The 22,686-nt window shown below is 36.7% G+C and overlaps 1 protein-coding gene across 14 annotated transcripts in view; it reads left to right on the forward strand.

The window, feature by feature from the left end:
* Nucleotides 1-22,686, forward strand: part of LOC136838440 (N-acetylated-alpha-linked acidic dipeptidase 2-like) — a 215,948-nt gene that overhangs the window by 179,452 nt on the left and 13,810 nt on the right. For 4 of the 14 annotated variants that reach the window (XM_067103355.1, XM_067103361.1, XM_067103366.1 and 1 more), the window contains 17 exons: nucleotides 6,760-6,849; nucleotides 6,974-7,107; nucleotides 7,404-7,463; nucleotides 12,441-12,540; nucleotides 13,375-13,531; nucleotides 14,155-14,286; nucleotides 14,592-14,714; nucleotides 15,477-15,666; nucleotides 16,307-16,397; nucleotides 16,849-17,024; nucleotides 17,592-17,707; nucleotides 18,396-18,546; nucleotides 18,882-19,050; nucleotides 20,453-20,543; nucleotides 21,244-21,378; nucleotides 22,322-22,433; nucleotides 22,631-22,686. The exon at nucleotides 22,631-22,686 is cut by the window's right edge and continues 26 nt beyond it. In XM_067103355.1, coding sequence (XP_066959456.1) covers nucleotides 6,760-6,849; nucleotides 6,974-7,107; nucleotides 7,404-7,463; nucleotides 12,441-12,540; nucleotides 13,375-13,531; nucleotides 14,155-14,286; nucleotides 14,592-14,714; nucleotides 15,477-15,666; nucleotides 16,307-16,397; nucleotides 16,849-17,024; nucleotides 17,592-17,707; nucleotides 18,396-18,546; nucleotides 18,882-19,050; nucleotides 20,453-20,543; nucleotides 21,244-21,378; nucleotides 22,322-22,433; nucleotides 22,631-22,686 — 2,083 coding nt within the window. Of the gene's footprint in view, nucleotides 1-1,547; nucleotides 1,685-5,630; nucleotides 5,724-5,756; nucleotides 5,915-6,759; nucleotides 6,850-6,973; nucleotides 7,108-7,403; nucleotides 7,464-12,440; nucleotides 12,541-13,374; nucleotides 13,532-14,154; nucleotides 14,287-14,591; nucleotides 14,715-15,476; nucleotides 15,667-16,306; nucleotides 16,398-16,848; nucleotides 17,025-17,591; nucleotides 17,708-18,395; nucleotides 18,547-18,881; nucleotides 19,051-20,452; nucleotides 20,544-21,243; nucleotides 21,379-22,321; nucleotides 22,434-22,630 lie in introns of those variants that run through there. The other 10 variants (XM_067103356.1, XM_067103369.1, XM_067103360.1 and 7 more) reach the window with 9 other exon arrangements.

Below are 22,686 nucleotides of genomic sequence, written 5' to 3' on the forward strand. Positions count from 1 at the left end.
AATGTTATGAAATAACTTTCGACATATGAAGTGGTCGTTCTGTCGCAGTTCAGAGATCTCAGATAAAGTGCTGATATACATACTGTAGGTGATCCTGTGGAACCGAAGTCTCATTAATCAATGCTTCAGTTTGCAAATTAAAGCGTGGATTTTGCAGGTATTAAACAGCTCTACCTGCAGGGCAGACTCTCATAATTCTTTGCAAAGATTTCCGTTAATGCCTGCTACCTGACCTTTCATAAGCATAACGGAATTCTAATAACTATTTTTGCTAATTTTTACATGAAACATTTTGTACTTAACGTTCCATAAGTTTAAAGGAATTTTAATATTTATTGCTAAATTGTCAGTCGAGGAATACAGAGATTATTTTGGACAGAATGGATTCAAATCAAGAGGCATTGACAGGTATATTGCGGAACCGTTTAGACACATTCCTAAATTATATTGAAATCATAGATATTTTGAATGGAAAAAGATGTAACCTCATAGTAGGTTAAATAAGTAGGCCTATTACTTGTATACTTTTCTTGTGACTCCGCAGTTAGTTTAATACTTAGGCCTATCTGATATTCATTTTGGTGTAGCAGTCACTAATTATAAATTTATTTAATGTCTCGAATTTTCGTACTGCGTCATACACGAACAGTCGTTTTACAACAGCAATAAAATGCAGTAAATATTCCCAAAATTAATATAACAATTATTAACTATTATTGTCGTAGCATGAGGGATTGAAATGAAGAGTAAAAATCCTCAATGAATTAGCTGTCCAAGTAATCATAATATTGTAGAAGGTTCTCGAAAACAACGTGAATCTTTTAAAATATATTGGGAAAATTAATGGTTATGACTGCTGATACTTATAGTGATAACGATTTAGCATTCGCGCTTATTTTATCATTTGATGATGTTTGATTTATACTTAATGAATGCACTCGTTTTTAAGCATCTGTACGTAACAGCTGCATGACTATTTAATATGCAGATGTACAACAGGTGCGAATTCGAAACATGCCATGGGAGAAGGAAAGGTTTTTGTAGTTGTTACTCTATAGTTACTCATATACTTCAGATGAAAATGATTCACCATTTTGCAACTGTCATTCGATTTTATTCCTGAACGAAAAGCGCATCAGTTGCCATGGGAACCACACCGGTGTATGTGATTTATCATGAATTCCTTCTTTAGACGTAGAAGCTTTGCTAATTTTATTTTGATATCAGCATGGAGGAATTTCAGTTTCAAAAATGAAATAAAAATATCTCACGAGTGATTAAAAATTGCCAAGTGATTGGTTTCGTTCACTAGCCGTACCATGCAAGCGGAAAGCCGTTGAACGAGACGAAAGTGATTGACTGTCGTACTTTGAATTTAGAATTAACACGTGACCGAACGTCTTAATCCTATCATACAGTTTTCTGCTTGAAATAACTTAGGTTTAGATGAACTGATTACGAATGTCTTATGTATTTTTAAGCTCCATCGACAACCAGACCAAACCCGCCGACCTGTGAAATTCGCAACTTTAAAAACGAACCCTTCTGAACGCGGCCCCCAGCTGATCGCAGTGTCATATTGGTCGAAGTGTAATTTTGTAAAAAAATTTTGTACCCAAACTATTGAGCGTAAGTGTAATGGAATTACGCTAATAACAGCGGAGGTCCTCCGTAGTTCTACCAAGTAAAGAATCCGTTTTAAAAGTTTGTGGGGGTGAATATTGTCAATTTAGACTTTTTCACATATGCCTAAGTCTATGGCAGTGCAGATTCAAATGTAGCTTAGGCCTATTGCTTGAGCGCTATTTATAATGTATGTATGTGTGGCTTCTAAGCCTAAAAATGTAAATTCTGCCTTGCTAATATATTTGGATGATTTTTTGAGATCTGTATTTAAATCTGAAAGTAATATGAATAGCTGTCATTGAGGTTACGTATAAATTTATATATTTTACTTTAAATAGTTTTTGCCATATTGGGTCATATAGGCCTAAGTATGTCAGTGTTACTTTAATTGAATATAGTGTGCTGTTAATATCCTTATTAAAAGTTAGCCACGTATTTACTATTTCATTTCTTCTAAGGTAGCCTAGGCTATTTGCTTCTATTTTTTTAATTCAGTAATTATAGGCCTAATATAAAAATTTTTTTGGTAAATATATACAATGTAACCATTCATTGTAAAAAATGTATGAGGTCTCTCTTACAGGTACTAAGTAATTTTCAAAGGGTAGGTCTGGTTAACGCACCACAACTCGCCTAGGCTATAGCCCGTGGTATTGAGGGGGGCGTCCATTTGGAAACTGGGGTCTTTGATAAGAAGCAAAATAAGTGTAAAATAGGGATATTACATTAACCTATCCTTCCATAGGGTGTGGGGCCTATTTTAGGTAAGAGTTCATTTCCGGTCCGAACTCCAGTTCCGCGTGAGGGCTAGTACTAAACACGGCGAAACAATGGTTCATCTACACTGTTTTGCCATGTTTAGTACTAGTCCCTGGGGGGTCAAATGCATTATGCCATGCTTAGTACTAGCCCCTAGGGTGTCAAATGTATTTTGCTGTGTTTAGTACTATCCTCTGGGGGGTCAAATGTATTTTCCCATGTTTAGCACTAGCCCCTCGGGGATCAAATGTCCCTAAGTGCGTTTTGCAAAGTTGAAACTTATAATAAATCCTCAGTTATTTACATATATATTTTATTTTTTATTGTGATAAATATTAGTTTGCAAGAATTATGTTTAGGATATTTTTTCATTTTTTTATGAAGATTCGAAAGATATAATAAAAAACTGAGCAGGGATGTTTTTGGACCGGAAACGAAGATTATCCCTGCTTTGCCTAACCTGACATGGTTTTCCACCGAGTTATCCAGGCAGTTACGACAGAATGAATATTGTATTCATTGAAATCAAATCAAAACCTTGGAAAAATGATATACATTGCCAAATGACATATATTGCCAGTTCCAGAAAGAACTGTGTGCAGTTGAGAAGTATAGCATTAAAAATAAATTACTCTTTGAAATTGGATAGCTACCTCATTCCTTAACGTCATGGACAAGGAAACTTTGGGAACTACTGAATAAGTGAGTGTCAGAACTGGAACGAGAGTGTCACGACACCAGCACCAGACGTGCACTCGAGAGCTGATAGGACAAATGGGTCGCCTATCAAATGAAAAGTCAATGTGTTTAAGCAAGGTATACAAGACGGTGCATGATTGGCCTTATCAAGGAAGGGCTTTGTTCATTGCCTCGCCCTCATGTAGGTCATTCGAGAAGGGCTTCTCTCAAATGGAAAATGTTGCAAATGTCACCAAAGACAGTTAAAGGAGGAGGGAGACCAAACTTTTTATGCTATTATTATTATTATTATTATTATTATTATTATTATTATTATTTCTATGAAGAGAATAGCAGTTTGTTATGCCATTGAGCTTACTGTTACTGGGTCTCCTTAATGTGGCTTATAACTTTCTTCGTTTCAGCAGATAAATCCTAAAGCAGCCGACCAAAGTTCATTTATTATCCTGATGTTTTGGTAGTCCATGCTACCATTTACAAAGAGTATAGATATACCATGTACATGCATGGTATGCTTATACCTGAAAACAGGTTTACATAAAAAGGGCAGGCAATTTTTTATTGGATGTCTAGGCTTGGGAGCTCTCCTATTGAGTAACGGAGGTGCTGATTGGCTGGTGCTGGGGGCTTCTGCTTACTGGGCTTGCTGCTTGAGAAGGAGGGCGGCTGTTGTGTTATCTCAGGGCCACCTTGTTGTTTTCCTGACAGTGGTCAGAAGGAGGAGGGTTTCCTGGGTAACGTTGAGTGTGAGCCTCCACCGAAGAATGGCGAGTGTTGCCTTGTTTTGGAGGCAGCAGGCTCCATGTTTTCATTGAAGATTGTAGAACAATATGTACAGTACTGGTATACTGCCCCTTCACGTAGATGGAAATGATCCTCTTGGAGAGGTGAGTCGTGATCATACCAATGCAGGAATGGTGGTGTCTATCCTTGGGACACAGTATTTGGCAGACTACTCCTCATCATGGGATTGTTTATGATTGCAAGGCTGTTCCTCATGGGGCACTGGGCAGTCCTTCTGTTAGAGTATATTGTAAGGTCAGCTGTTGCATCTACCTCTGTAGGGGTTACATGAACTTGATTGCTGATTTTCAAGGCTGCCTCATCCATCGAGTGGTCAGTATATATATATCTGTAAAACACAAAGGATAGATGGAATGGAATACAGTAGGTAGGCTTTGTATGGTTTCTATGTTGAACCATGGTTCTTCATATGATTCTTCAAATGTTTATTTGTATTTTAATTTCCATTTCAAAGTATTGTATTATATTTGCCATTTACCCAACCCTAAACTCCATATCCCAGCATGTCCGCCATTATTGTTGGGAGGGTAATAAGTAATGTGGGACAAGGCATTTTCAAGAGAAGTTACTGTCAGCATAATAAGTCTCATAAAAAATATAAGAAAAACCATGGTTTACATTCATACTAGAATATTAGTTTGAGTACTTTTTAACTTTTATTGATTTATATTAAGCAGGTGGCAAATGTATGAAACCAATACATTCTAACCTCACAAAAGATGCCATACCTTGACTGTAAAGGGACTTGTATTCGGCCCAAAACATGAACACCTGATCAGATGGAACCAGACTGATCTGGGCAACGAATACACAGTAGTTTTATCTATCATGCACCCATGATCATTTGGGCAGGGTATTTCTTAATAAAACTTCACTGAGGACACAGCATCCTACTTAACCACAGGGTAGAGCTATGTCCTCCCACGGTCATCCCCCAACTTACATAAGCTCACGTAGTCTGAAAGCATAAGGAAGGGCTGCAAATCTAACCCCCTTCAGGTGATTGATGGTTCCCAGTATTGTATGGTTAATTACTATGCCACCAGTGTTGTTCATCATCATTGAAGGTATTGGGTATTTACCAGGAGTTGGTCAAATGCATATTAAACAAGGAAATGAAGGGTAGAAAGGTTATGCTTCAGGTGGCATTGTCCAAAGGGCAGGTCAGTCACCAATTTATGGGAGTTCTTGGATAGATGAATGTGGTAAACTGGAACGATAAATCACATTGTTGTTTTAGATGTATTTGTGAGAGAATTAGTCATGTGTCATGTGCTTTCTCTCATTGTATATCTGATACATGTCTGTTGTAATTATGACGTAGGGTTTGTAAGTGAGTAGGTGCTTGGTCTTTCATTGTAGATACTTTCTTTTTTATGAGGTTACATGTCTGTGAACCTAGCCGTTCACTGCTAAAGAAAGAAGCACTGATGACTTAATTGGTTTTTATTGGAAAAAGTTCATTAGTTTGTTTGAGGATGGTTTATTCAGTTACTTGTGAAATATTGCTGCTAACAAACAGAAGAAGGCAAGAAATAGTAAGATTTCCTAAGCAAGGGGTGTTATACTTAAAAATAATTAAATTTTTACGAAATTGGCCAGCAGTAAGTTGTTCGATGTAAAATCTCACAAGATAAGATGACATTGTGAACTCCATGTGAACGTACAGATGACCGCTAAAATACTTTACCAGCCCTGGGAAAATAGTCACCGAGCTCCCACTGTCTAACTTTCCTGCCTTTATTAACCTCTGCATTCATATTCTATTTTCATTGGACTGTTGGCAGCTGTCACCAGAGGTTCCATTTTCATGAGAAAGCCAAGTGACTGCTTAAGTATAGTACACTGTTTTATTCAGAAATTCAGAAGTATTTGGGTGATGAGTTGTGACTGCAGACACAATGAGAACCTAGATTTTGTTTCTGTTCCCCTTGATGGAAATATCTAACCAAAAAGTGCCCAAGAAGGCATGTTGTGGTTGGATCCCTCCATCTTGGGATCTTAGACTTGTGGTTTGAGATTTCAGGTACATCCTCGACAGGATTTAAAGGGGATGTTGTTGGTGATACTAAGTGACATTTATATATATACAGTTCAGAAGTTGGGCCTAAATACTTTAAATGAACTTAATTTTTATTATACATTTCTTTGGGTCCTGAATTTTTTAAAAATTCAGTTGTGTCAATAAGTAATAATAACAGTATCAGTGATGAGCAACCATTGATGTCGTGGTGCCGGTAACCCAAAATACGTTAGCCAGCCAGTGGATCTTTGTAGTACCCAAATCACACGTGTAAGAAGAGATTGGTTTGAACAGTAACTTCATTCCACAGGTTTAGCACACTGACTTTTTTTCTTTAGGTGTCATTTCCATGCTGTGATGTGTGCCAAAACATATACATTTTTTCTTGGGTTATTCAAGTTAAAACACTGATAACCATAAAATGTACGACTTCCTTAGTTTATCACTGATTATAAGGTAGAGAAAAGAAAAATTATGTAAAATATCATGTAATTCAAGGCCTGTAATGGCGCGCGCAACAGTTGATAGAAAGTTTTTATTGATCAAGCAATAATTTGTGGTAAATGTCCTTGTAGCCGGAAAGTAAATGAACATACAAAGAGGAAACTGACTACACAGCTTCCTTTATGAAACCCCAGCGATGAGCTGCTACAGAGAGTATTTTAAAAACATGTAGTTTTTAGATTCCAAGGAACATGTAATGTCATCATGCCAAGGATCTAAATATTGTTTTACTCTTGACAGCTGAGTTTTAGTGTAAGTATATCACGTTCTTTTTTCAGGCTTCTTATCTTTAAGTCTTTGACCATGTTTGTGAAGTAAGTTAATATAACTGTTCATTATTTCAGTGCAAGCCGTCAGCTATTCAACATGTCGAGTGAAGATTTAACAAGCGTCTTACTAGAAACGCCTTCAACGTCATTTTTACCCCACACACGGTAAGTGCGCCATTTAGAGGCAATACCAGTCTTAGTATGAATGTAGGATCTTTGCAGTTTTAACGTAGAAACAAGCATTCATAAAAGATAAATGTTCACCGTGCCTTTTTTTGTACCCTGACAGAAATAATGCCAGGCCAAGAAACTGCCGTCCTGCTACAGGGTGTGTCCGGGCCTTATTGACAGAAAGAAATCGTACCTTTTGTATTAGCATTCTCATCTTACTGCTGACAACTTTCTCCTTAATTCTTCTTTCAAGTAAGTAGATCGTGTCACAGAGTGTGTTGGTGGAACTGTATTCTTTAGTGCAGGGTTTGAAAATATCAACTTTCAAGATTATAGGTTCTCTTGTATAGGAAAAATACAGTATTTAACGTTTGACAGTTTTTTGAGAAAATTAAACATATCTGAAAGCATTGCAATTATCCTTCATCTGTGACTTTTATATTACTTTTAATAAACTACAGGTTGTATTGCACTTATCATCAGTGAAGCTACTAGGATACACAGTTATTTGGATACACTGTTAACCCCTATTCTTTTTCCCTGGACAGCCTTTATGCCTTTAATGCATAATTCCTTGAATGGCCTGCATGTTAATTATGAAAGCCCAGGTCAGTTAATTCGTTTGAGCATTCTCATGGCTTGGTTTGTGTTCCCAGTACATACTTCATTGATTGTTCACCGAATTGATCTTTGTTACGTGTAAATGCTGTCATGTATAAAGCTGAACTGTACAGTACTGTGTTACCATTGGACATACATGTACTGTGTTTCACGGAAACTCGTATTGTATTTACAATCTTTTTACTGATATACAAGGCTTAGTTTTGCAGTGCCTTCATTACCAATACAAGTTTGAAATGAGGTCTGAAACAACTTTAGTTCATTAATAAATAAGTGACTTATTACTTGTGCTGATTAAGCAAGTGTGTACACCGTGCTACCTGATTGATAAGCAAATGCGTGCCGTGCTACATGATTTAAAACCGGGTGTACAGAATGAGTGAGTAGGCAGATAGGATGTGCTACTTAATGTCACATTTGTTGTCTCTGCATGTAGATGCCGTGTCATTAGCAAACATGTTCTCAAAATGGTTTTGATGTCAGACTGTCTTTGTAGCAAGTGCTGCTTATTTTGGGGTTTTTACTTTGCAAAGAATTTTGATAATAAGGAAAGGTGTTGCTTTTATTCTAGTACAGTACACTTAGCATAGGAAGATCTTTTCACTTAATTACTGTAATGTTGTTGTGCCAAATTGTGTCCTTATAAACTCCAAACATTTTGTTTTTAATTACGCTTTAACAGGAATAGCATTTGCTTAAGCAGTGTAGGCCTATAATTTGGATCCTGTATTTGATAGCCTAAGTTCATCCTCCTCTTAGAGTAGCCAATGCCATAGTTAAGAAATCCTTGTCTGCTGAGCACAGTCACATCTCCAGCCATCACAGATCCACCCATTGTAATAGAAGCAGTTTGTCTGACTTCTCCACAGCACCAAATGTCCACATACTGTTTGCCATGTTCACATTGTTCTTGTCAACTGGACTCCTCCTCTGCGTCATGTCCTTCAGGATCCCCCAGACCATCTGCTAGTTCCCCATTGGTGGATCAGACTTGGAATTTTGCTGTCACTAGTTTTTTCTTGGTCAGCGCTCTCCTCATGTGATGCTTCTCCTCCTCCTCACAGATCTCAACGGGTCAATAATCTTCTGTCAATTGTAACAGAATTTCAACCCTCAGGGGCTCTTCCAGCCTGGAAGTGGATGAGTGTGTTGAGACATGTCCCTAATATAAAAATTGTAACCTGAGTGATTCTGAGAATGAGAACTTTGCAGACTGATTTCAAACAGCTGAGGTAAGTCAGGAGGTGGAGGACACATCTTTGGTGGACCAACAGTCACCTTCTTTCAAAAATGCCTCTGAGGAACCAGAACCCAGGTGTATCCTTTTGTCGAGACACTTCCGTCTAAGGCTAGGGAGTTGTGTTGGAAGGTCTGGAATTCAGGATGGATGTCAGATGAAAAGGCTTGCCTTTGTATCAGCAGTTTGAAAAGCTGTGGAGTCAGAGGAATTTGTGTTGAATAAGAAAATAACAGTGGTTTCTGACAACTCAGTAACCGTCTTAGGTCAAGAAACAGAGGTACAAAGCCAGCCAGTCTTTTCAGTCTAATCCAAGTCCTGTGGATAGAAGTAAGTTCCTCAGTTTGTTCTGGAAAGAGTTGATGAGTTGGAAAGGTCGAATTCTTCCCACAGAATGGCCCTTAAATATAGAAGTGTGCTAGTAGCTATGGAGATTACAGAGAAGCCCATTGGTGGATCTCTCCCCCACCTCTGAGAACCATCATGTTCTAATCTGTTGCTCTCCCAACCCAGTCCTTCAGGCATGGGCAATAGAGTTGATGCTAGTCAGTTAGAAGGACGTTGAGGTATATCCGTTTCCCCCATTTGCCACGTTTAGGCAAGTAGTAACAAATTAAGATCAACTCAGAGTTGCAGGGATGATTCTAGTTCCAGGTGACGACAGAGATATGCTAACACTTCTGCTGGATTTTTCCAGGTATCTGCCCAACAGGAAGGACCTACTCAAGCAACCTCATGTTAAGAAATTCCATCAGAATACCTGTGCATACTTTAGCTGACCACTTGGTAACTCTCAACCTTCTGGTCAGAGCGATAGGCTGTTCGAAAGAGGCCACTAAGTAAGTTTGCAACTAACCAGCTTTATCAATGTCAGTGGTCATTATTGTGGTCCAGATGTCAGTCTAGAGGGATTTCCAGCGCCCAAATCTTTATAAATATCATTATAAGGTTTTTAGATACCTTAAAGTCTCATTAGGTTTTGCTGTTAATTCAAATCCTGAAGGAGTCTCCCCAGGGACTAGTGTGCTTGAAGGTTGATATTTCCCTTTCAGGTTCTGATAAAATCAGAAACAATACAGTATAGTCTATAAAGACATAACTAGCACCATCATGCTATACCCAGTGAAGGTGCACTTTGCTTTGTCATCTTCGAATATTTCTGATCTAAGATGACTTTGGAAAATCAACTTTTCCTCATGCCGTTTGCATACTGATCTTTTGATGAAATTTAACAGTACTGTACAGCGTGCTTTTTTTCTCAAATTCCTACATGAACATCACCCCAATCTTCACCATGTTTAGGTCTAGGAAGTCCCAAATTACCTGATCCTGTTGTGACTGTTCCTCTTCAGTCTGGATGCCAGACACACTTTTACCCAATTTTCCCATTAGGTTGTCATCAGCCATCTTCTAACCTGTTGTTGACCTATGTTGTAACCTAGTGGTAGAGGTCACGTAGCAGTAAAGGAATAGAGTTTCTGCCTTGTTGCACTATAACTTAGCTCTTTGAAGGTATTTTACATCCATGAAACAGTGGAGCTCCTGGAAGGTATTTTACATCCATGAAACAGTGGATTTTTTGGCACTGTCAGCAAACTTTAATGGGGACCTTTCTTTTTATGCGCCTTGTACCACAGTACCCTGTATGATATTATTCATGGATTAACATAATTAAGCAGTTTGAGTAGGCATTATAAGAACCCAGTTTGAGAAACAGAAGTGACCAGGAAGAAACTTGAAGCAGGTAGCAGCCACCAGAAACAGCACTAGAATTTGAGTGATGTTGACTTGATTATTAGATCTTTGTCTTTTCTTGCTTAACATTTTCCATAAAGATCAAAGATCAGTACAGTGTTCCCAAAGTCTGCTTGTTCATTATACTATTTTTTACCGGAGACCCCTTGTAGTGACTGCTAATATTTTCAGCCCAGTAATTTAAACTGCTGCAGTTGCAAAGCAGTTCCTAATTGTGTGATTATTCACAGTGTATGGATATGAATGAACTGTAACCAGGCAACATCGTCAGTCAACTTAGCTTTTTACCAGTTAAATTATAATTTTGTTTCTGGCCTCATTCTCTACTAAATGTTATGATTAATGCACAGTAAAACTGTGGTTTGTAAAATTGCTGAAATTGTTGTAAATATTTATAATTTTTAACAGGACACATTCCAGGGACTTTATCGTGAAGCTTTGTTAATTTTTGTCATTTTTTACACAGCTTTTTTTGTTGAATTAATGCTACATTTACAGTGACATCTTTTCATACTTTTAAACCAGATTTACTTTTACTGAAGCTGACCTTGATCATCCCAGTTTAGTTCTCCCAGCACATTTGCAATACATTGATTTTGTCTGTGCATATTGCTCCTTTTCTGTTTTCCTAAAGAGACAAAAAACCAGTCTCACAGTCTAAATATTACTACTGTATGCAGAAATATTTACTTCTTTAGGTGTAAACTCTTATTTTGCACAGTTACATGTAGATTAATACTGTACATGGAAAATATTACACATAGCTGTCAAGAGCAATTACTTATACAGAATGCAGTTTTGTATCTAGCTTCTCACATCCACACAGCATTCAGAAGGTGCAAGAAATGCCTGTTTGTGAACATTTTTAGCAGATGCTTTGAGCCCTGTTTATACGTTTAAGGTGAGCCTTGTTTATTTTATGTTGCTTTTTTCCATATACATGATGTGACTTCTTGCTCTGTATTTGCAGTTACATTTTAACTGATATCAGCATTGACCACTTTCCGTATACATAGAGTGGTCACTCTTAAGTTTGTCAGAATTAAGTTAATTTCAAGCTTGACAACTAAACTTGAACTTAGTTAAGATCAACAATAGAGAATTCGCTTTTTATTTTTATGTTTCAGGGCCTTTACTTTCGGTTACTTAACTTTATCATTGTTGCAGATAGATTTTTTTTAATATAAATTCCAAATTGAAAAATGCTTTCATTGCTTGATACAACAATAGTTTCAAAATGTCCCAGAACCTCAATACTATTCAATAGGATTCTTCATGAAAGGAGCACTTTATAAAAGGTAACTGATGAATAAGACAAGGCATTGTACAGTCACCATTCTTCGTGAGGAATAAATACATCATTACCTTTGTTCATTTGACATCTTTGTTGTATATATCAAAGTTTTCAATTTTTTGTTTAGGAGAGAGCGGAAGATTGTTGCCAAAATCACTGAAAGTCTTCGAGTGTGTTTATATTTGCCATTCTTTGACATTTGTCTCACGTCTGCTATTGTGTACTCACTTTCTCTCAATATATAGAATACCTGTGTTAGTTACAGTGCAGTTCTTTTCCAACTGCTGCAAGACAGTAAAGACAGTTCCTCTTATGATGTAGAATTCTCAATAAATTCGTTTATCTTTATACATTGCTACCTTTGATAGAAAGGATGAATACTGTTGTTTCCAGCCATGGTAGCTTGCTCCTCTCCAGTAATTATGAGGTTTTAAATTTTGTTTAAGGTTAATAATGATTATTAGAGTATAATGAATAGAATGATTTGTCAATGGCCTTACATTGCTCTCTAAGTTGTTAAAAGTAAAGCTAATTCAATATTTGTGATTACACTGTAACATTATTACTTTTAATATTTAGCGTCAGTGAAATTTCTGAAAACACCTTGCTAGTTATAAATACTTCTGGGTATAATATATTTATCCGTCAGTTGCAGTACTGAATTTTGTGTTTTTTTAGTCGTTCTAGGAAGGCATCACAAAAAACGAGACATACAGCTTGACCCCGAGAATGTGATTCTTCAGGAAACCAGCGGAGATGCCATATTGGAAACTTTAAGGTACTGTCTGGCAGTGACAAACTAGATCTTCGTAGAGGGTGCTGCTTATAGTGTGCTTTTATGAATCTGTTCCCCGTTAGAGAGTACTCCCCAGTTCCATTTATCTGTTCCCTTTAGTCACAACCTGAGATTCTCCCGGTTCCATTATCTGTTCCCTTTAGATTGTGCTCCTTCACCTACCTGATTTCTTAATTCTCCTGGTTCCATTATGATTTTACCTGAGTTCTTGATTCTCCCCGGTTGATTCCCTTTAGATTCTTCTCCTTCACCTACCTGAGTTCTTAATTCTCCCCGGTTCCATTATCTGTTCCCTTTAGATTCTTCTCCTTCACCTACCTAAGTTCTTAATTCTCCCCGGTTCCATTCCAGTCTTCATTAAGAACATACTTTTTGGGCAAGCCCAGTGAGAATCTAACTGTGTGAGTTATTGGTCTCATGAAATTACTTTATAGTGATATTAATAATGATAGTATTGTACAGTTTATTAGTAGTTTGTGCAATTTCTTAAGGTTTTTTTAAAACAACTGATTGCCCGCACTCATCATTTAATGGTAGTTAGTTTCTGTGCCAAAGATGAATTCTTTCTATGTCCATCCTTGATCATTTTAAATAACTTAATTTCTAAAAAAATATAGTCAAAAGGTGCATTCATTATAGCAAGGATTTCTTGTTTTTGTTTGAAATATATAAGTCTCGAGCCATTTTTGTGTGACGTACAGCACAGTGTTTATGATTAGAAATATTAGATATTGTTAATATGATGTGTAATTTACTTACCACCAAGCCGTCTTTTAAAGCTTAAAAGTCACGTTTGTTTTGCCAACATCTCTTTAGGTACCTCACATCAGAACCTCACACTGCTGGCACAGAAGCAGACACCAGGCAAGCAAAGTGGGTTGCTCAAGTTTGGACAGATCAGGGACTGGATACAGTGAACCTAATTCCTTACACTGTTCTCCTGTCATACCCAGACAGGGAGAAGAATAACACTGTAAGTACTTGGTCAGTTATGAGACTTGAGTATTTATATGTCAAAAGTGATACTGAGAAGTATTTGGTCACTCATGAAGGGCATACTATTTTGATATAAGAAAACATTCGGATTAAATAATGTGTTTATAGAGAATATCTGCTATCAAATCTTTTACTTGCAGTGGAAAAAAATCTTTCTTAAGACTTCTAAATTGTCAAAAAGGAAGTCATCCAGAAGGCCACAAAGGTTTTATGGCAGATATAGCCATTCCATCATTTTACTCTTGTCAGAATTTCTGTGCAAAAACTGTCTTTAAGCCAACATGCATTTCTTCAGAATAAGTTTCTTAAAAACTATATTTTGGTCTTTGTCCTGACTATAAGATTTATTTTGTATTAGTATACAGAAAGAAGATATTAAGTCACTTTATCATTGAATTGTAAAGCTTAAGAAAAATCATCGGAAACATGGTAGTAGCTCTTTTAGTGTATATTGCAGTTAATGTGATTTCTTGAACTGAGAAATGGTTGATTCATGCTCATATATTTGAATGCTCTTGCTTTTTATTTTCAGTCCATTAATAGCTTACTTGTAGCGTATACCTCATTTAGTGAGACATTCCCTTTTCTTGTAATCTTCAGGTGAAGATCATCGATGACCGAGGGAAGGTACGCTGGATGTCTCACTGTTACCAGACACCTTTAGGGCCAGGGGAAGATCATCCTGACGTCTTTCAAAACTTCAATGCGTACTCTGCTCCTGGGGAAGTTGTGGTATGGATAAAACGCTATGTTTCTGATGCTGTTGTGGGAGTAGTTTAGTGTTTAAACTTAAGTGATCTTGTGTTTTAGACCTCTTGAATGTGGTACATCTTCAGTTTTTCCTTACAGGTAGTCTGTACTCTTAACGGCTTAGTGTTTCCTCCTGCATAGCTACTGTAAAATAAGACCAGGGAGCACTTTGTTTTTTCAAGGAAAACGTTTTATTACTCAGGTTTTTGAACTTGGATTTTCACTATGATTTTATTCCAGAAGGCATACAGGTACTGCTACCTTAACACAATATTTTGCAATTCCAGGCAGACATTGTATATGCTTATTTGGGCCGAGAAGAAGATTATGATTACCTTCAGAGCCAGAATGTGTCTGTAAATGGGAGTATTGTTCTCACTAGATATGGTGACATCTTCAGAGCCAATCAGGTAAGAGTATTCAGATTTCAGTGTTCTGTTACTGACTGTTGAGAAGCATTTGTGTCCTTACATGTGATTAATGGATTCTTTTAAAAGTTTTTAGAATTCACTATAATTACAGTTACCTCATTGCCCAGCATAATCACAAACTTGGCAAGGATTTAGAATCAAGGGTGCTGGAGAATCATTAGTGTACTTTCAGTACAAGAATGTAAATTATGGAGTGTCACAGGGAAATGACTTGGTCTCTAATCACTCTTAATACATGTGTACAGTAACAGCTTTTGGGGAAAGCAGATTTGCTGCCTTTACTTGCAGTATCTGCAGACTAGGTTGTTACTAACATTATTCATGTTGTAGAGTGTGGAGTATATAGCTCAATACTGTGCTGCTAAAGCATTATATTGTAGTTGTTATTTCAGTTTACACTGTGCTCACTGATGTGGTTTTTCTCAAGTGATTTGTTAGGGCCCTGACAAGATTGTGGTGAAATATCTGAAAAACCTTAGTTTTGATTGCTGGTCCTTTGACTTATCTACCAAATCCCTGCAGTAAGGAAATTGCATTATCACCTTAAGCTTTAATTTTCCAGTGTGACACTTTACCATGTCAGTAGTCAGAAACAATGTTCCCAGTGATTCTTCTATTAAGGGTATTTTCTCTGTGACTCTTTAATCTCTTCCTTACAAATAGTTTCATTATCACGTATAAATACAGTGTATCTCATATAGGTGTTGAATGCAGAGGTTATAGACAGTGTGTCTTTTGTAGGTGTTGAATGCAGAGGTTAGAGGTGCTGCAGGGGTGTTGCTGTACTCTGACCCAGCCAGCGTATGTCCAGATGGATGTACTCCAAATGTTACCTACCCAAATACTATATATAACCCTATGGAAGCTGTCCAGCTAGGCACAACTTACTTAAATAATGGCGATCCATTGACTCCATTCCGCCCTTCTATTGGTAAGAAGCAAGTGAAAATTGTGTTCATTACAGTATGGGTACAACATATTTAAAGTAATTAAAATGATCAGACTTGGAATCTTTATTTTTCATGTGATTGGAATCTCCATGGTTTTGTTTACAGCAATTGGAACAGTCTTACCTTAGAATACTTTGGGTTTCTTTTTGCTCCAGGTGTGCAAGAATGAATTAGATTATAAGCTGAAGCTGAATGTGCTTTAATTTTTTGTCCTATGATTGAATTGGGAGGAATGTAATTATAATTGCCTGTGATGAGAAAAAATGAATTTTTTGACATTTCTTTGTGATTAGATTTGTTTAATTTTTGCTATGGTATGGTACAAACATTGAAAACCAGTATTTCAGATGACTCTGTAATTGACTAACCAAGACTAAATACAGTATCCATTTCAAATATTTCATGAAGTTCTAAATATACTTACTTTCTTGGGAATGAGCATCTGTTTCTGTGTGGCTCTATTTGAATTATATTTAAAACGTTGCTATTACAGTACTTCAGTATTTGAGTACAGTGTCTGGTACATCATATAAATGCCTGTCTTTAATCATATCTGGGTCAGTTGTGAGTTTTGGGGAGCCAGTTCATGTTGGTGATAATGTGAAGATTTCTCTTTATCAGATAGTGCTTTCAGAATTCCCGAAGAAGAAGCAGCAATTCCAAAGATTCCTGTCCAACCAATTAGTTATACTGATGCTCAACAAATTTTCAAGTACGTTTATGTCATGAGATGCAATTTTTTTGATAATTCAACATTTTATCATAAATTACTATTGTGATATGAGCAAGATTTAATGTGTATACTGATTTTAGAGTGATGTTAATATTTCAAAAGTTTCTGTACAAAAATTAAACTTTGAATCCAGAAACTGTGGTTCTGTCAGTTCCATTGTTTTATTGTCCATGAAGAAAGCAAATTAGATCTAGATACAATTGAAGTCCATTAGTCATGGATTAATCAGACCAATTTGATGCTGGACCATTAAACATGTTTGGCAAGCAGGTGATCATTGAAAATATTAAAAGTTGTAAAAACTACATTTATATATTATAGACTCAGAGTAAAGCTTTTAGGTTGTTCTAATCTCAGATTCTTTACATTACTTTTTCAGTGCAGTATTGAATCATTGAATTTCTATCAAACTTTTGGTATTCTATAACAGATACTTGGGAGGAGAAAGGGCTCCTGATGAATGGCAAGGTGGATTAGACAGTGAATACCGTCTTGGACCTGGCTTACGAAATCCATCATGGACTACGCAGTTATCAGTGCACACAAGTTCTGCTAATGCCAGTATTTTCAATGTTATTGGTACAATTACTGGAGTAGAGGAACCAGGTGAGTTTGTTGTTACATTTCAAACTAGCACTTTTATTTTTATAATTTCTTAAAACAAGTTTTCTGTAATAACAACATTGATGTGCATTACACAGAAATATGGTTTAATGCATTCCAAGTGCCTTTTGTCAATCTTTCATTTGGAAAAATGTGGATTTTCTAATGCGTAAAATAACAAAGTTATTGCTGTTCAAATTTTGCAGAACTTTGAATTGTTTTCTTCCACTTTTAAAAACGTTGCTTTGCTGTGTTGTGGTACTGAGCTCCTTGTTCATGGTTTTGTTTTTAATTTTTACCAAATAACGGATTTTCTAAGGAAAGAAGCCAACATAATAAGGAATTAATTATATATATTACTATACTACAGTGTATAGTTACTAATGAAGTCAGTACATAATCAAGGTAAACTCTTCATGCAACCTAGCGGAACCTAAATCCTATATCTCCATGTAACCAAGGTGGACTTAAATCCTACACTGTACTCTCATATAACGTAGGTGAACTTAAATCTTCTGACCTTTGGATGGTGGGTGCTATGATGGAATTAAACTGCTTAACAATTTTCAGACCGATATGTTATTTTGGGAAACCATCGAGACGCGTGGATATTTGGTGGTGTAGATCCAAGCTCTGCTACTGCTGCGCTTCTTGAAGTGACCAGGCTGTTCTCTCAGCTTGTCCAAGTAAGTGGCTTCTAGGTTTCCAAGATTTTTTAAAAATGAGTTTTATGTATTGTACCACATCTGTAAATATTGTGCTGCTTAAGTAAATTTTGTAGATGAGTAACTGTATGTATATTTGTCAACTCAGTCTGAGACTGTCATTTTAATTGTTCTCTTTTGGTGGACATTTCATACATTTTAACCTATTATCTACTACCTTTGGTCTCTTCCCATCCAGCTATCTTAATTTGACTCAATTTCCATTTGTCAGTTAAGAATAAATTAGTATTTGGATCAGCCTTCAGGTAGTAGGCAATTTTAAGATCCTTTTATGGTAATTTTTTTATATATTTTTTAATTACCAAATTCTCACATTTTATAGGCTTCCTGATTGTAGGTTAACTTTCAATGTACAAAGTAATGAAAAAGCTTAGCTTGTGTCTAAAGCAAATAATCTCATAGAATTTCAAAATATGTAGAAAAAAATTACAAAATATTTTAAAAACTCAATTGTCTGTGTAAAAAAACAATATTGAATTAGCCTATTTTCACTCAGAAATCGTCAAGGATTCACATTAAAAAAAGATGGGAAGTTTGCGTAGCCAAAAAATAGAAAAAAGAAGTTTTTCGCCCTACCTTGATGTGGTAACTTTATTGATACCCAATTTATTTTATGTTGGCTCAAGTCTTTTGTTGAAAAACTCTTCAGAGAGGCTGGAGACCACGAAGAACCTTGATCTTTTGTAGTTGGGGTGCTGAGGAATATGGCTTAGTTGGGTCTACTGAGTGGACTGAACAGTTTTCAACGCATCTGCAGCATAGGGCTGTTGCTTACCTCAATGTTGACATGGTGTTTGAAGGTGAGATTACCAAACATGATGTCTGTTGCTTGCATTTCATGAAGTGGTCTTGCACTTCAAGTTGTATACAGTACCAGAATTTCCTAGTTTTTAATTTCTTGCTACTGTAGTCAGTTTTTACTGTAATCCGTAAATGTAAGACAACCTGAGTTAAAATATGCAGTGCATATTACTGTACAGTACATAATTGCAATATTGGAAGGTTTTTGTAGCAAATCCAGAACTATGATGTTTTATTATCTGGAGGAGTGGTTGTTCCTGTATGTAGGGTATTGAAAATAATTTTTCCCATTAATGACATATTATAGGGAAGTTCCCTTTACTTCACCTTTCAGGGACGTACAGCTTCAAGTCAATGGCATCCCCTTTACTGTATGGACCAATTATACGAGCAACCCAAAAAGTTCCCAATCCGGATGATGATGAAGTTTTATCTGGAAGGCCGTATCTCTTTGATACATGGTTGTTCAAGGATCGTGACCCTGTACATGAGACAAGACCAAAGTAAGTCTTTAATCTTGCCACTTTATTCTCCTTTGGATGCTATCAAGAGAGGATGCATCTGCTATTTTTTGTTTGTGTGCTCGTTGAATTTTGGATGAGTGGCCTCTACCATTATATCTTTTACCTCATTCCTTTTTCTGTTCATTGTGTAATTACCTTGTTGTTTGTTTGCTGTGTCCTTTGATACTCATTTTCTCAGTTATGGAGAACAAACAAGAACCAACACTGGTGTAGGACCATGTAGTCGTTTCATGTCTCCCATGTACTCGTATATGTTGTACTACTCGTAGAGGAAGGGAAGGTACTTGTTTCCTTCTATATGATGACTGTTCCTCTTTGACTTCACCTCAGTGGAAGAAGTATGGGAAGAGGAGGAGGAACCCTAGGAAGGTTTCGCCAGGTCCATTAGAGGGCATTATCCCTTCAGTGATACCACCAAATCTTTCTAGAACCTTCTTGGCTCAGGCCACCATCCCTCTTCCTCCTACCCATGGCTATGCCACCCATGAACTACGAACCCAGTCCTCCCTCATCTTAGAATTAGGAAGCCAAAGAATTATCCTCCTTTGACTACAATAGAAAAATCTTGCCACCTTTGAATATTCCAAGTAGTCCGTCACATGATGTATTCCTGGACTTGCTTGCAGGAAGAAAAATTGACCAACTAACCACTGACAAGTCTACTATTGCTTCTGCAGTTCCAGTTTCTTCCACATTTGCTGCAAGTAATCCCCCAGTGGCTGTGGTGATTCCTGCAGCTGAGCAAGTTGATGTTGTGACTTCTCCCCCTCCAGCCCCAGCCACCCATCTTTGTTTCTTGAACCTATTGGATTGATTAAAATTCTCTGTCCCCATAGCTTTCAGATGGATCCTTCAGGTGTCAGTCAGCCGATCTGGGGTCTTAACAGTTTTCTTCTTTTCTTCCTTGTTCCATATGATTAGGAATTTACCTGAGTTGCTGTTCAGACATTATGAGTAATGAGTTTGTTGTGAAACAGTTTTTGTAACAAGGATTAATTTTTTCAAATAAATCCATGGCTTATGGTCAAAGTGCCTACCTCCCAACTTCATTGTTTTCTCATAGCTAGTTTTACAGACTACAGTACACAAAAACAGAGGCATTTGGCTACTGGATATTTGAGGATAGTTAAGTGACTACATAGGGGCTGTTTCTTGTCACTGACTTCTTTTTAATAGAGAGGTGATGTTTTTGAATTTTTTTATTAATGGTACTTTATGTAAATACTGTAATAGGTGAGTATAAAAAAAACTGTTACTCTTGATAATTGTCTATAGAGTATGTCAGTCTCCCATGACTAAAACTGTTATCAGATTGCAAGATCACAGTGTTAAAAGTGAATGACATACATTAATGCATAAATTCTCTACTTTTCTTTTTCAGGTTTTTCGGCCTTGGAAGTGGAAGTGATTTTACCACATTTCAGCATGTCCTTGGTATCCCATGCTCAGATATGATGTATTCAGCTGAGCCAGTAAGTACTGCAGTCATATTGCCTTGTTATTCAGTGTTCCTCGTTAGTGATGTATATATGTATCTTGATGAACAATTAACTGTAGCACTTATCCAAAATATTTGCTGTTGTCATGTCGCTGCAAGTGTAAGATCCATAAACTTACTGTAACAGTAATGGAACTTCACTAAAATCTCTGTAATTTCTTAGAAATTGAAAGCTACCAGCTTACTAATGACAACAGTAATTATCATTGGTTCCTGATTACTGAACTGGGAAAAGAAGAAATTTAAAGCTAACAGCTTACTAATGACAACAGTAATTATCATTGGTTCCTGATTACTGAACTGGGAAAAGAAGAAATTTAAAGCTAACAGCTTACTAATGACAACAGTACTTATCATTGGTTCCTGATTACTGAACTGGGAAAAGAAGAAATTTAAAGCTAACAGCTTACTAATGACAACAGTAATTATCATTGGTTCCTGATTACTGAACAGGGAAAAGAAATCTTAAAGTAAATTTGGTTTGTAAATCCGTACTGTCGCCTTCCTTGGACTTTCAGTGCTAGGCTTTAGTAATTCAATGCTTCAAACCTCATACAAATACATATGAAAGTACAGATTACAGTACTTGTAATGGCTGTGGAAAAGAGTTTCATTCATGTTATTTAACAATAAGGGCTAGTGAGTATTGATTCCACAATCTTCTCTTTCTGCAGGATACTCCAAGTCTTCCCCTCTATCACACGCTGTACGAGACGCTTCACTTGGCAGTTGATCTGTATGATCCTGTGATTCATTTTCAAACAGCTCTGACGCAGGCGTGGGCACTAGTAGCCCTGGAGTTAGCTCAGGTTAGTCGTTGATATCAGGAAGTTCAGGGAGGGAACTGAATGGTACTTCATAGTTTGGTGTTTGTTACAGGGTTCCTCCTTTGATTTCTAGTTGCATTGCTTTCTTTTTTTGCTTCATGTGTTCTGTTTTCTCTAACACTTGGTTATCCATTCTGAACTTTCTCTTGCTACCTGATATGCCTTTACTCAAGGAAAAGTCCCTCAGGCCAGACTTAAGTTTCTATAAAATGGTGTCTGATTAAACGATTAAACTACTCTATAACACAATACTGTAATTACTGTATACTTAATTGTTAGTATATTTTTTGCGTCATGTTTTAACGAAGTTTATTTCAATTAGGCAACTAAATGGGCACATCATTTGTTAATAACTGCAATCCATTATTATTGATATACTGTATCATCGGTTAATGTGTTCCGACACAAGTGTGTTTTTCAGCAAAAATACAAGTTTTCTTAAAAATAAACCATTGCTTTATGTAGCCTCATGCTTCTCTTCAAAGTTGAAAACTAGATGCTTTAGTAAAAATGATCCTGCTACTCTAGGAGCTTAGAGGTAGCTCTTAGTGGGGTAAGACCCCACTTCTTTACCCTGCCCATTTAGTTAGAAGTTTCACTCTAGAATACATCTGTCTCCATCCAGTTGCTGAAGCATGAGTGAAAATACTGATGTGTTGGAGGAAGTTGAGAAAAATATCAACTTCAACAATTATCAGTTGGGCTTTATGGCAAAAAAATCAACAGCAGAGGCTATCATTATAATGAGGTAACGACAGAAGTATCAGATTTAATGGGCATATAATAAGTATTTTTTAGGAGATACAGTATTTACCGTCTGTTAGGGATTATTTCTTGTCTTACACTTAGATTTTGTAATTGAGTGAAACTCTGCTCCATTTGCACAAAAGTATTAAGCTGTTTACTATGTATTCTTTTTTTCTAGGAGCCGGTAATACCTTTCACAGTAGATCTCTATGGAGAATTTGTAAAAGAAGCCTTTTTGTCTATTAAAAAAGAGTACGGTTCAGTGATGAGCAAAGAAGGAATAGAATTAGGTAAGGTTTTGTTGTGATTTTGACCTTTTTCTACATGCTGATTTGGTCCACAATGCAGTTTGAAAATGCTTTCATTTGATCCAAATATGTAATAGTAGAAATAGCTAGAAAAATTTGCCACAAAAACATTGCCATAATACTGTTGTTATAGGGTTGAATGTGCCAGCTGAACTTATAGCCACACTTGAACTTTTCAGATTACTTTGAGAAAGCTGTGGAGGAATTCTTCCAGGCCACACAGAACTGGACTTTA

This window comes from Macrobrachium rosenbergii, chromosome 5, assembly GCF_040412425.1.
Source record: "Macrobrachium rosenbergii isolate ZJJX-2024 chromosome 5, ASM4041242v1, whole genome shotgun sequence".
Lineage (NCBI taxonomy): Eukaryota > Metazoa > Arthropoda > Malacostraca > Decapoda > Palaemonidae > Macrobrachium > Macrobrachium rosenbergii.